Source organism: Zootoca vivipara, chromosome 14 (genome assembly GCF_963506605.1).
Source record: "Zootoca vivipara chromosome 14, rZooViv1.1, whole genome shotgun sequence".
Classification (NCBI taxonomy): Eukaryota; Metazoa; Chordata; class Lepidosauria; order Squamata; family Lacertidae; genus Zootoca; species Zootoca vivipara.
The window spans coordinates 52,986,828-53,001,316 of NC_083289.1; the positions used below are offsets into that span (position 1 = coordinate 52,986,828).

The window sequence follows — 14,489 nt, forward strand, 5'->3', positions numbered from 1 at the left end:
AGTGCCTGGCGTGCTCTGGTCCATGGGGTCACGAAGAGTTGGACACGACTAAACGGCTAAACAACAACATAGTCACACGGGCTAGAAACCTGTTCTGATAAGCTTTTTTTTAAAAGGGGGAGGGCTGTGATTCTCAGGATGCTGAATTCCACACACTGCCAAGTTCCTTGCAAGGCCACATTAATAGAACCTATACACACAGACATTAAGAAATGTCTTAAGACAGGAAAAGCTGCCCCCTGCCATCAAATATGCACCATTATTTTTGAGAGGGAAATGTTCCCATGAATACACCTCCATGGGGAAAAGTTGGGTGTATCAAAACATCTTGAAAATCTTAGCTCCATTAATGTCACAGCTACAGAAGACCCAAAGGGATACTGCCCCCCGCTTGCCTCCTCTGCCAGCCCCCTCAGCTACTTGTTTTTAGAAGGCTACCCATTTTTTTGCATTTTATTATTGCAAGTCGCTTCAGGGTGCCTATGTTTGTGTGAAGCGATTTATAAATATAATAAACTAGCTAAAATCGTGGGTGCTTTGGGTGACAGTGAAGGGGGCCTGACTTCTTCCTCCATATTTAAAGCTTTCCAGCACTTTCTGTGATGCGTGTAATCCAGGGATGGGGGTCCTTTTCGGCATGGCGGGCCAAATCTTTATCTCCTCCACCCCAGTGGGCCAACTTGTGACAGGAGTCACAGACCTGTCAGTCATCTGATGTCATGGCATCAGGTGTCTGACAGGTGGGTGATCTGACCTGCCTGTCAAAGCCAACCCACAAGAATTGGCAAGAGGGGTCTCGCTCGCTTGCAAGAGGGCTCAGTCCTGCAGAAATGTGCTAGGGCACGGTGTTCCCCGCAGGATTGAACGCTCTGCCCTAACAGGATTGAACTCTGCCCATCAGTGATGGACAGCTGAGTGAGGTTTGCGGAAACATGGCCTCGGGGCCAAGCTGGAAGAAAGGGAAACAGCCATGGCTTGGGCCCTGGGCTTTTGAGGGTGAAGGGAGACCTAGCATCCACAAAGCTCCCCCGCCCCAGAAAAGAGCCTTCCAAGCCATCCCTCCTTGCTTAGGTACTCACCAAAGTGCGGAAGGTGCTCACTGGGGATCACGACAAGCTGGCCAGACTGAGGGTCCCTGGCAAACTGGTAGGCAGAAGGGAGTGCTCCCCCCATGCCAGCGGGGAAGCCAGGACTCATCCCTTGGTGCAACGAAGGGTGGCCGAGACCTAAGAGAAAAATGACTAGAGATTACTATACGCGGGGCTGCCTCTGAAGACGGTTCGGAAACTTCAGCTGGTGCAGAATTCGGCAGCCGGGTTGCTCACTCATATTACACTCATCCCAGCCTGGCTGCCAATCAATTTCCGGGCCCAATTCAAAGTGCGGGTTCTGACCTATAAAGTCTTAAACGGCTCCTGTCCACAATTCTCTCAAGGACCACCTCTCCCCATCTGAACCGCCCCAGACCCGGTGATCACCATCCAAGGCCTTTCTTCATGTTGCTCCTCCGCAGGAAGTCCGGAGAGTGGCAACACGAGAACGGGGCCTTTTCTGCAGTGGCTCCCCATTTGTGGAATGCTCTCCCTCTCAAGGCTCTCTTGGCGCCTTCACTACGCAACTTGAGGTGGGGGGAAAACCTTCCTCTTCTCCCAGGCCTTTGGCTAATGAAACCATCTATGGCCTTTTAAACTGGTATTGTTTAAGTCTGTTACTACGCTATGCATTTTTGTGTTTATACTGTATTGGCCTGAATATAAGCCACAATTTTTTTCAAAATTCCGACCGTGAAAAGTGAAAGTGCAGCTTAAATTCACAGCCTTGCAAAAATTGGCTTTTACGATATCACTGCTAAAACAGACATATGGTAAAACGGAACAGGATTGAGTGCCTGCGGAATTTAAAGGAACAGCTTATATTCGGGTATTGTCTTTTTTCCTTTTTTCCCTTGAATTTTAAAGGTGCGGTGCGGCTTATATTCAGGTGCGCTTATATTTGGACCAATACGGTATATTGCAAACTGCCCTGTGATCTTCCAATGAAAGGTGGCATATAAGTGAATGAAGGAATGAATGAATGACCTGGCACTCTGTCTTGGGAAACAGCAGTCCAGGAAATGTTGCCGCTGGAACAAAACTGCTCCAGGTGAGGCCTTCACAGATTATTTGCCCACATGGATGCTTCCCCTCCCCACAAGAGCAGAGACCTTCTGCCTGCCCACTCGCCCGCCCCTCAAGTTCAGTAGGTGCCGGTCAAATCCTGCGATCCCGCCAGTGAGCGGAACCCCTGCCCCACAGACTCACCGTAGGGGTGCCCCGCCAACCACATTGAGGAGCTGCTGGTCCTGGGCAGCCACGGATGGGCCGCTAGGTGGGACGCCGGGTCGGCGGACCACCGCCCTGAGCCAGTCAAGGGGGGGCCCCCAGTCACCATGAGGTTGGAGTTCAAGCCGTTCGCAGCACAGCCGGCAGGATGTATCCGTGCAAAGTCGGCCAGCTCTTTGCTCTCTCTAAGGGGAGGAAAGACGAGGGAAAGGGTTAGGAGCGAGGGCAGCCTTGGCCAACCCGGTGCCCGCCAATTGTTTAGATTATAACTCCTCTCAGCCGCAAGGGCTCCATAGCTATTCTAGGCTGCATCAACAGAAGTATATAGTCCTGATCAAGTGAAATCACAGTACTCCACTATTCTGCCTGGGTCAGAACACACCTGGAGGCCTGTGCCCAATTCTGGGCACTACGTACATCTTCCCCTGGGCACACGCACAGCCCAGGAATTTGGTTTCAGTTCCACAGTCTCCTGACACACCCATAAATATCCATTCTATTTATGGGAAATTGGGAAAGATACAAACAATACGTGCAAACATATAGTAAGGGTTTGTTGTCTATGCAAGCATTTGAATGATCTTGGAGAATGAACTATTAGAACTTTTGTTTAACCAAGACGCCCCCAAGAGAAAGTAATGTATTAGATGTTGAATGTAGAAGATCTTATTGAGTTATGTACATCTGGGTTATAATATTGATCATATATCAGGTACTGACAGGAAGTCCAAGGGGGGTAGAGGGAGGGGAAAAGAAGGGGGGATGAAAAGGGAGGGGGTTTCTTTTTTCCTTTTTTCCTTTTTCTTTTTTGATTTGGTTTTTGTAAAAATGAAGAGTACTGTTGTTATGGAATATGATGTATGATGTAAGTTTCAAAAAAAAGGAAGTGCTTTTCTTTAGGCTGTAATTGTATGCTTACTTTTCTGTGTATACTTTTCTGGGAATAAATTGATGGGATTTATTTTGAATAAACATGTAAAAAAAATTCCATTCTATGCAACCCTAAGTGGCCCAAATTGGGGGTGGGCTGGCTTTTTTCTTTTTTGTTTCGTTGGGGGGGGGGGTCAGAGTAACTGTAGAAACTTTCTGCCCTCCAGAGTTGTTATAAAGTGCCGGGAAGTGCCATTATGGTACCATATATCAGATTAATCATAACCACAGCTTAAAATGCATTATGCTATTTTGTAAACAAAATTCTGAATTTCAAGTTCCACATTTGTTTATTAAATGTATATTCTGACCACCGTCCCAAAGTAGCCCAGGGCAGTAGACCACAAGTGATAAAATAGTGAAAGCATCTTTAAAACTTTGATGCACTGGCATACTGGGGGCGTATTATAGAGATGACATTTATTTCAAGGCACGGGAATTAAACTAAGAACATAAGGCTTTGGGACTCCCTCCTTAAGGAGGCCAGGCTTGCTCCCTTCCGCTGGCAGGCGAAGATTATTATTATTATTATTATTATTATTATTATTATTATTATTATTATGGCAGTCCTTTTGGGAACTGACTGCTTTTTAAGGAAAGAGCTTTGCTGTTATACCATCTGTATTTTAACAAATCTGATTTTTGTATTGCTTTAACCTCACAGGTAGCTTAAATGCTCGTTAAGGTAAAGGGTAAAGGGACCCCTGACCATTAGGTCCAGTCGTGACCGACTCTGGGGTTGCGCGCTCATCTCACATGATTGGCCGAGGAAGCCGGCGTATAGCTTCCAGGTCATGTGGCCAGCATGACAAAGCCACTTCTGGCAAACCAGAGCAGCACATGGAAACACCGTTTACCTTCCCGCTGTAGCGGTTCCTATTTATCTACTTGCATTTTTTATGTGCTTTCGAACTGCTAGGTTGGCAGGAGCTGGGACCAAGCAACGGGAGCTCACCCCGTCACAGGGATTCGAACCGCAGACCTTCTGATCAGCAAGCCCAAGAGGCTCAGTGGTTTAACCACAGTGCCACCTGTTCTCATCTATGTGTGTTTCATCTGCATTTTTTAAAATTTTGTGAGCCACCTTGAGTGAATAAAAAGAGGAGGAGGAGGAGGAGGAGGAGGAGGAGGAGGAGGAGGAGGAGGAGGAGGACAGACCAGAGAGACCCCCTCTGGTCCAGCATCCTGTTTTCCACAGTGGCCAACCAGAATCCCCCAATCAGAAGCCCCAGACCGGGACAGGGGGGCAACATCTCATGTTTCCCAGAAGCAGCTGTTTAGCCCCCATTCAGTTCCTCCACCACCCACCAAACGGAGACACAGAATTGGGAAGAAACTGCCCAGAAACTCCCCTCTGTGCCCAGATCTTCCTGGCAGTCTAACGTTCCCGGAACCCCAGCTGCCAAGCAGCTCCCACAAGCACAACTTGCGCTGCGTACAGCCCACCCCGCAGGGGCGTCACCTGAGAAGCTTCTCCTGGTCTCGTTCCAGACGACTCGCCAGGAGGTGGCTGTCTCGGTGGCGCGGCCGGTCGTCCCCACAGTCCTCGCCGGAGCGTCCGTGTCCTGGAAGTCACGAGCAGGACAGTTGGCAAGAGAACAAGATCAACGCCGGGGGGATTTGGGTGGGTGCTGAGTGCTCTAGTTCCGTCCCGCTCCCATAGAACTGCGGTTCTTTGTGGGAAGGCCATAGCAGAGCATGGGAGGACCAACTTATGGTGCAAATCTATGTCCTGAGAGTCAAGATGGGCTTCTGGTTTTGGCGACGCTGATGGGACCCCTCCTAAATCATTCAACCTGGTTGGTTGTGGCAGTAACAGCAGTTGGGAGCTGGCATGTAAACTTCCCACAATGCCCTCTGCCACACCAGTTTGGCGCAGTGTGGGAAATTAATGTGAAGCCCAAACACTTCCCTTCAATTCCCCACAATGTCCCAAAGCAATCTCATGTCAGGAACCACTGCAGGGCATCAAAAAGTTGGCTTCCAGGCCCAGCCACCTGGGATTTTCTGTTTTTTTGAGGCTGTAGGTCCTGCAGGCAGCTGCCACGTGTCAATGTCAGGCCTGCAGAAAGCTATGCATTAGGTATGGTGTCTTATCTACGAGGAGACGGTTTAGGTTGGCGTGAGGGTGTGCAAGCTTCTGGATCACACAAGACTCAATGTCGTGAAGAACCGAGACTGAATCATGCAATAAATGTGTTATCATTTGCTTCTGGAAATGATTTTGTGCCCCTGATAAGAGGGATGCTTTCATGAAACAAGGAAGCTTGTGCGATGGGCTGCAGTTCCCACTTACAGGGATGTCAACAGGATTTTCCAGGCCCTGGTAAACTGTTTCTGGGTTGTGCCTACCCACACCTGCAATCTATTGGCAAGAACTGCTCCTTAGGCATATATATTAACTTTCCCTATCCTACCTCACAGGGCTGTTGCAAAGATAAAAGGGGAGGGTGTACTCAACCATGTGCTCCTGGGAGGAAAAGCAAGCTCTAAATATATAGGGCCATTGATGGAAAGAAGAATAAACATGCACACAGCCACAAAACAGCTCCCCCCCCTCGAGTTCGAATACTTACAGAAGACAAAAACAAAGAAAAGTTGGCAACCCTGATAAATAAAAACAACCAAAAAATACTCTAAGTACATGCAGTTTCACAACTTTGATGTCTGGGCTACTGACTCCAAGTCTAGCCTACCTCAAAGGACTGCTGTGAAAGTTTTAAAGGGGGAGAGGGAAAGGGAAGACAAGATTGTATTTTTAATGTTTTGTTGGAAGCCCCCCAGAGCGGCTGGGGAAACCCAGCCAGATGGGCGGGGTATAAATTATTATAATTATTATTATTATTATTATTATTATTATTATTATTAATTTACAGCCTTGAGCTCCTGGGACAAAAGAAAGGTACAAATACATAATGCCATTCAGGTAAAGAAAAATAAACATTCACAGTGCCAGAAAACCTTTGCTTGTCCTGCAACAAACCCCCATCCCTGATCTTTCGCTCTGGAAATGTAAAAATGCATCCACCACAATATTGCAAAAACTGGTTGGTCAATGCAAAATGATGGTTTAAAAATCAGTACCGTGGTGCCTCGCAAGACAAATTTAATTCGTTCCGCGAGTCAATTCGGTTTGCGAAAAATTCGTCTTGCGAATCGCGGTTTCCCATAGGAATGCATTGAAATTTCTTTTTTTGCCCATAGGAACGCATTAATTAAATTTCAATGCATTCCTATGGGAAACGGCAATTCGCAAGATGAATTTTTTGCAAAACGAATTCGTTTTGCGAGTCACCATCAGATCGCAAGACACATTCATCTTGCGAAAAATTCGTCTTGCGGGGCATTCGTCTTGCGAGGTACCACTGTATTAGCTTCCTACTAAATAACACCAGTAAACACCTAAGGAAGCTGTGCCTAATTGCTTTTAAAACAGGACTGGAGGAAGTGAGGGGCAGATTAACAACATAATCCTATGTCTACTCAAAAATAAATCCTGTTCACTTCCATGGGGTTTACTCCCAGGGAAATGGGATTAGGATTGCAGCCTTACACTCGGAAAAGTGAGTCTAGGATGCTGGGAAGGAGCAGATTCAAGGCACTCTCAGAATTAGAGGAGTAAACTGCCCTGTTCCGCAGACCAGGGAAGAATGAAACTTGTATAGCTCCTTATATTTAGAAAATAGCTATCAGCACATTTTAATGGCATCATTTACTCCATGTGCACTTTTAGATTTCTCTTCAAAAATTATTTGATGGACAAAAAGTACAACATGCTGCTCTTTCACATTTCAATGCCTCATAGGCACACTTGGGGTGGGAGAGAGAATTGGCACCCAGACTGCAGTCCTGAAATGTTCAGAAGTCTTAAATTCATTAAGCATAGAGCTACACTTTTGATCTGGTTTTGATGTGCACAAATCAGACATGCAGGTGCGCTGGGAAAAGGAAGGGAGAGCCCCCCTTCTGCAGACAAAACGTGGGGTGTGCTTCTCACACCACGATTCTCCTAGGAAGGACCACCCCCTCCCCATCTTTAGCTGTGATTTTTGCATTGGCAGTGGGTTGACCCTAGATGACCCTTAGGGGTCGGAAGGCATACAGCAGCTGTACGTGGCATGGATTTGCTGTGGAAGAGTCCTGCTTTGCGCTAATTTGAAGGAAAAGAAAACAGCGCACCTTCAGATTGAAGATGCTAGAATATGCTAGAGAAGCGTTAAGTGCAGCTCGGCTGTGCAAAATGGCAGGCTGCTTGGTGTTTTGGTGTTCAACGTCCATGCATTTTTGGAGGCGCACGGCCGACGCAATTACTCCCCAGAGATTCTTACAGTCCCTCTGCCCTCTTGAGATGGAAATGTGTTATGACTTCACTCTCTCCGCTGCTGAATTTGTTGCTCATTCCGCTGAAGGGAGGAAAACCCTAAAGTACGTATGATGAGTCTAGCTAACGTTTTAACAAGGGATGCAAAGAAAGGATTTTTGGGTTTTGGGTTTGTCTTTTTAAACCAAATCAAGGAGAAAATATGTTGCTGGTTTTCTAGGTACAGATATTTTCCGCCCTCCAAAAAATAAGGTGAGGGCCATCCCAGCAAATGGAGATCGGGAAGCACACAGAGGCTGCAAGCAATGACTCTAGGTGTGAAGAGCGGGAGAGTCACCGCTTCCAGAGGGGATCTCCTTTTGCAGGAAACACAATCTTGTGGCACCTTCAAAGCCTAGCACATTTCTTAGGGCAAGATGGGCTCTGCTCCATCATAGACACAAAGTCCTATCCTGCCTTGCAGGTACATATATTGCAGAGTGGTAAAGAGTGAGGTCAGAAGGAAATGAAATCATAGAATCAGAGGAGAGGAGCATTGGAAGGGACCCTGAGGGTCATCTAGTCCAACTCCCTGCAATGCAGGAATCTTTTGCCCAACGTGGGACTCGAACCCGCAACCCTGAGATGAAGAGGATTGTGCTCTACAGACTGAGCAAAATGCACACGGGGCTATAATTGCGTTATAAACAGGGCTCCCTTGCGAAAGATTTTCGAAACACCTCACTAGTTTTGCTGGCGAAAACACGGAGAGCCTATGAGGGCTGGGCCCTTGCTGCTTTCGGTCTCCCAAACTTCTTTGCCCAGCGTTCCCAACAGGGCATGCCAGCCAGAGTCCACAACCCAAATGCGGAGGGCTTGGCGCCAGCTGATTTGAGGTTCTTTTTGCACCTGCTAACTAAGCCCGGCCAACAGGCAGCCTTGGGGGTGCCCCTCGCTGCAATGGCGTTTCCACCACGCTAACCCCCCCCCCAATGCAGTGCACTTTATTTATTTAATGAAATGCTTGGCCGCTTCTCCGGGGGGGGGGGGGTTGCTGGGTTGGAGCCAGCCTGGACTCCGTCTCCTGCACACAGACACACACACACTCCCTGCCACTCTCGCGTGGGCCAGAACAGCTTGAAACCAAACAAACAACCAGCGTGATGTTTATTTTTGCAAGCCGCATTATTATTATTCCAGACTATTTGTTGCTGCAGCGGTTCATTGTGAAGCCTGACTGCAAATAATAATACTCTTTGCTCTCTCGCTCTCCCCCCCCCCCGCAACACACAACTTGCAAATAAATGTCACCCACCCCATTTCTGCAACAAGATAGCCCCCCCTGCAATTGTCTCCAGCAACTCAATGGCCGGTCTTGTCTCGATAAAATACGCCCGACGTTTGACGCACGAAGCGCCTTCGAAATTCAATCAGTTATGCGCAGGCTAAAGCCAGGAAAGGGGGGGGGAGAAACCCCGGCCCCCGTTGCCTTGGCAACCAGTGCCCCCGCATTAAAGGAGTGTAGGTTTACTTGCTTTTCTCTTAAGGGTGGGGGGGGAAACGGTTCTGAGCATTCATGCGCCCTCCACTCGGCGCAAGCGAACTAATGTTATTAGTGAAAATGTCTCTTGGCACACCAGGACCAGGAGGGGAAAGGGGGCGGACATGGCTGGAGAGAAAGGCAGGCCTTGTTTTCTTTCTGAAAGCCAATTCCATCGCTTAGCAACTGCCTGGGCAGCCTGGCAGAATGCAAGCCTTGTTTGCAGGCTTTTAGTTCTGCTCAGTAAATTATGTTTAACGCAGGCGGGGAGGGCGGCCAGGGTGGGGCGGCCAGGGCGGTGCAGGGCAAGGGTTGGGGGGGCCCTCTCTCCAAACCAGCTCAGACAAACAAATCCCCTCCATGGGCTGGCAGCCCCCCCCCCAATCTCCTGGCTCCAGCCAAAGCGGTGGGCGGGGTGGTGGGGTGCTGTGGGAACCGGGTGCGAGGCAGAGCAGGGGGGTGTCTGCCAGAAAAACGAGGCCCCGAAACAAAAGCGCTGGCCTGACCATTGGTGGCAGACGGACTGATGGATACGTCCAAGGCTGCTTCTCCCTTTCTGAAGTGCAAGGAGGGAGGGTTCCCTCTGCCAAGCCCAACGCATCTGCCTCGGAGAGCGTGGCCAGGGAAGGAAGGAAGGAGAGGCAGGCAGGCAGGCAGGCAGGCAGGCTGCAGGGCCACTGGCGAGCATGGGAAGGCGCATGCCTTGCGAGCTGGCGGCAAGGAATGGCATCCTCGGCCTGCTGGAGTCCTGCTCCTCTCGGCTATAAATTTAAGGAGCGCTCTGCAAATTCTAGAATTCAGATGCCTTCGCTCTTGGCTCTCTACCTCTCTCACACTCAAATGCCTGCACCAGCCCCTCCCAAGTCTCAGCAACCTCAGTCGGGGTGCAAAAATCCCTCCCTGAGCCAAATTCTGTGCGCATTTTAACAATATGGGTCATTTTTCATGAGGGACCCCTAAACTTAAAAAACTAGCCAGTGGGCAACACAGTGGAACCTCGGCTGTCAAACGTAATCCGTTCCAGAAGACCGTTCAATTTCCGAAGGTGCAAAGGGCAGTTGGCAAATCCCACTGAGAAAATGGAGAAAGGCACCTTGGAAGCCGTTCGACTTCTGAGGCGTGTTCAGAAAAGGAGGCAATTACTTCCGGATTTTCGCCGTTCGAAAGCCGAAACGTTCGGCTACCGAGACGCTCGAAAATGGAGGTTCCACTGTAAGTACTTTTTCTCACGGAGGAGGGAGGTGTACAGACCACGTGGTCTTAATTTTGTGAGAGTTACACCCAGGGATGTTAACACCCCATAGGCTTTCAGCCTCGACACGGCACTGCTACACATAATTCACGCTCTAATATTTTGTGCAGAGCTTCTGTTCAATTTGGCAAATGGACGGACTCCCTGCTTACCTTCCAAGTCCCGGACTGCAGAATCCGGGAACGGCAGCCGTGTGACACCGGAAGTTGCGTCGACGTAACTTCCGGTGTCGCTTTGCCCTTCTATGGGCACCAAAAATGGCCGCCGGCGGCTTCGAAAGTCGCTTATACACATGTCAGGAAGTGTGTCGACGCAACTTCCGGTGTCGCTCCGCCCATCTATGGGCACCAAAAATGGCCGCCGACACCAGAAGTCACGTCTATGCACTTCCGGACATGCGTAGATGCGACTTTTGAAGCCGCTGGCGGCCATTTTTGGTGCCCATAGAAGGGCAAATCGGAAAGAAAAAAATGGCCGCCGGCAGGAGAAAATAATGGAGAAAAATGGGAGACGAAGTGATATGGGGGACCACCGGGAAAAGGTAAGTAAAACTGGGGTTTTCCCGGAGAAAACGGGGTACTTGGCAGCTATGACTCCCTGACCCTTCAAACCCAGAAGTAACGCGAGTTGTCAGTTAATTCTGCTACAGGTTTGATTTTTTCATCAGGTCTCTCGTTCCTTTTCCTTCTCTGTTGCACAGCACACCCATGTACAACTCAAAACAAGAGCCACAAAACAGCTAGAAAAGGGGGAACACGTGTCCCCAAATACATTATTATTATTTTACCACTGCTTGGTGGTAGACCACATGGTTTGCATATGGACTATCCCAGCTTCGGTTCTGGGCATTTGTCCTTTAAAAGGAACCACACCGCAAACCCTGTGAAAAGACTCTTGGCCAAGACTCTCAAGAGCTGCTGCCGTTCAGAGCCAAGAATGCTGAGCTCAATGGTTCAATAGGCTCGCCCATTAAATGGCAGCTTCCTACCTTCCCCCCAAGGCTGCTTCCAAAATGAAGTTTATGGTGGAATCCAGTGTGGCTCCTTCATGTGATTTTATTTTTGCGGTACCCACACAGGGCTGTTTGGACCAAAAAGGCCAGACAACATTTGACCCAGATTCTCCCTCTAACATGGAAAAAATAACCCATTAAATGTCCACAGTCGCTGCTGGTGGGAGGGACCTTTTGTGGTGTGTGGGCAGGCTCTCTGGCCACATTCCTACTTCCTTTTGCTCCTCAGCTGAGCACAACCACCGCCATTTTGTTCTCAGCAGCCTATTGCCACATGGTCACATTTCCACTACCTCGCTAGGAGCAGCCGCTTGCTCAAGATCTCCACATAGTACACATCACATCAAAGTGATTTCAGGTCTGTTTCCACAAAATGCAGCAAATAGCTACGTCCGGCTTTAAAATAAGAGCAATCATGCAGAGGTCTTGAGCAAGACCTGCTTTTCACTCTTGGGCAAGCTATGGTTAGGCAAAGAACACCCTAACACTCTTGGACAACAGCTGAGCATTGAAAACAGAACAAGACACCCAGAAATGGATATTACCAGCACCACCAAAAGAACAAGCCTCCATTTTGCACAGACACACACACACTCTCTCATCTATCTGTCTATCAATCAATCATCTATCTATCTATCTATCTATCATCTATCTATCTATCTATCTATCATCTATCTATCATTCAAAATGTACAGTGGTGCCTCGCTAGATGAATTTAATTCATTCCACGGGTCTTTTCTTATAACGAAAAATTCGTCTAGCGAATCCCATAGGAATGCATTGAATTTTTTTTTTTGCCCATAGGAACGCATTAATTGAATTTCTATGCATTCCTATGGGAAACCGCGATTCGCTAGATGAATTTTTCATAAAACGAATTCGTCTAGCGAGGCAACCTCCGCTAGAAAAAACCTTTCGTTAAGCGAAAATTTCGTTAAGCAGGGCATTCGTTAAGCGAGGCACCACTGTACCTGTGAAGGTGTCAGCAAAGGTTTTGTGGCTCACGGTCCTGCAGATGCCATGGTGGGCCGGAGTGTGCACGCATGCACAAACGCTATTTCTGGTGCTTCTTCCGGCACAGAGGAGGCATGCAGGAGCTTCCCATTGGCTGCAGGAGCTTCCTGCAGCCAATGGGAAGCCGGCCAGCGTCACGGAAATGGGTCCCCGCTCTGTTCTGCACCACTTTAGCGTGGCACACGGGAGCCAACCGAGCGGGCGGGGGGGGGGTCCATGGGTCGGTTAAACGACCCCCCCATGGGCGCTTGTGGCCCATGGGCCTTAGGTTGCTGACCCCTGCTCTACCACCACTGCCAACACATCATTCAGGAACATAACTTCTACTAGGAGTTCTTGAGGAAGAATCGGGACTCTTCAGGACAGCTCAAGGACAATTTTCCTCAAATGACCCAGCAAAGTTAAACAGGGATGCAGATATTCCACGGGCAGGACCATGAAACGGGGACTGTCCTGGATAAATATGCACAGCTGGAGTTTATGCCTTTAAAAATTAAAATAAAATACAGTACACACACACACACACAGGTTGACAGCCAAGCAAACAGAAAACTAAGCAGTTTTTTTAGGTCCAGTTGCTAGGTCTTATTCCTGCCCCCTCCCCAGCAACCGCCTCTTTAGACACACACATCAGCTGAATAAACAGGTTCTGTGCTTCACTGGACGCCTACCCCAAAGTGCCCCACCTCCAAACTGGCCAAAAAAGGCTGGGCTTTGCCACAGGGTGAACCTGCCAAAAGCCACATCCCAGACCCATCGAAAACCAGCTGAGCGCCAGCCTCCTGGCTCGGCCGACACTTCCAATAAATTGCTTTTCTCAAAAGAAGCAGCAGCCGAGTGACCAACATTACAGAGAACTTAAGTGATGTGTGTAGCTGCACACAGACACAACCCTCACAATTATGCAGGCTAAAAGATGGCAAGTTTGGAAAACTCAGCAATGGCCAGAGGATTGGAGAAGATCAGTCTACATCCCAATTCCAAAGAAGGGCAGTGCCAAAGAATGCTGCAACTACCGCACAATTGCGCTCATTTCACACGCTAGCAAGGTTATGCTTAAAATTCTACAAGGCAGGCTTAGGCAGTATGTGGACCGAGAACTCCCAGAAGTGCAAGCTGGATTTCGAAAGGGCAGAGGAACCAGAGACCAAATAGCAAACATGCGCTGGATTATGGAGAAAGCTAGAGAGTTCCAGAAAAACGTCTACTTCTGCTTCATTGACTATGCAAAAGCCTTTGACTGTGTCGACCACAGCAAACTATGGCAAGTTCTTAAAGAAATGGGAGTGCCTGATCACCTCATCTGTCTCCTGAGAAATCTCTATGTGGGACAAGAAGCTACAGTTAGAACTGGATATGGAACAACTGATTGGTTCAAAATTGGGAAAGGAGTACGACAAGGTTGTATATTGTCTCCCTGCTTATTTAACTTATATGCAGAATTCATCATGCGAAAGGCTGGACTAGATGAATCCCAAGCCGGAATTAAGATTGCTGGAAGAAATATCAACAACCTCAGATATGCAGATGACACAACCTTGATGGCAGAAAGCGAGGAGGAATTAAAGAACCTTTTAATGAGGGTGAAAGAGGAGAGCGCAAAATATGGTCTGAAGCTCAACATCAAAAAAACCAAGATCATGGCCACTGGTCCCATCACCTCCTGGCAAATAGAAGGGGAAGAAATGGAGGCAGTGAGAGATTTTACTTTCTTGGGCTCCTTGATCACTGCAGATGGTGACAGCAGTCACGAAATTAAAAGACGCCTGCTTCTTGGGAGAAAAGCAATGACAAACCTAGACAGCATCTTAAAAAGCAGAGACATCACCTTGCCGACAAAGGTCCGTATAGTTAAAGCTATGGTTTTCCCAGTAGTGATGTATGGAAGTGAGAGTTGGACCATAAAGAAGGCTGATCGCCGAAGAATTGATGCTTTTGAATTATGGTGCTGGAGGAGACTCTTGAGAGTCCCATGGACTGCAAGAAGATCAAACCTATCCATTCTTAAGGAAATCAGCCCTGAGTGCTCCCTGGAAGGACAGATCGTGAAGCTGAGGCTCCAATACTTTGGCCACCTCATGAGAAGAGAAGAATCCTTGGAAAAGACCCTGATGTTGGGA

General features: G+C 48.4%; 1 protein-coding gene across 5 annotated transcripts in view; it reads right to left on the reverse strand.

Moving 5' to 3' along the window:
• TNRC18 (trinucleotide repeat containing 18) overlaps positions 1-14,489 on the reverse strand; it is a 128,856-nt gene that overhangs the window by 58,077 nt on the left and 56,290 nt on the right. For all 5 annotated transcript variants that reach the window (XM_060282619.1, XM_060282618.1, XM_060282620.1 and 2 more), the window contains exons 6-8: positions 4,714-4,816; positions 2,301-2,506; positions 1,080-1,226 (exon numbers count right to left, since the gene is read on the reverse strand). In XM_060282619.1, coding sequence (XP_060138602.1) covers positions 1,080-1,226; positions 2,301-2,506; positions 4,714-4,816 — 456 coding nt within the window. The remainder of the gene's footprint in view (positions 1-1,079; positions 1,227-2,300; positions 2,507-4,713; positions 4,817-14,489) is intronic.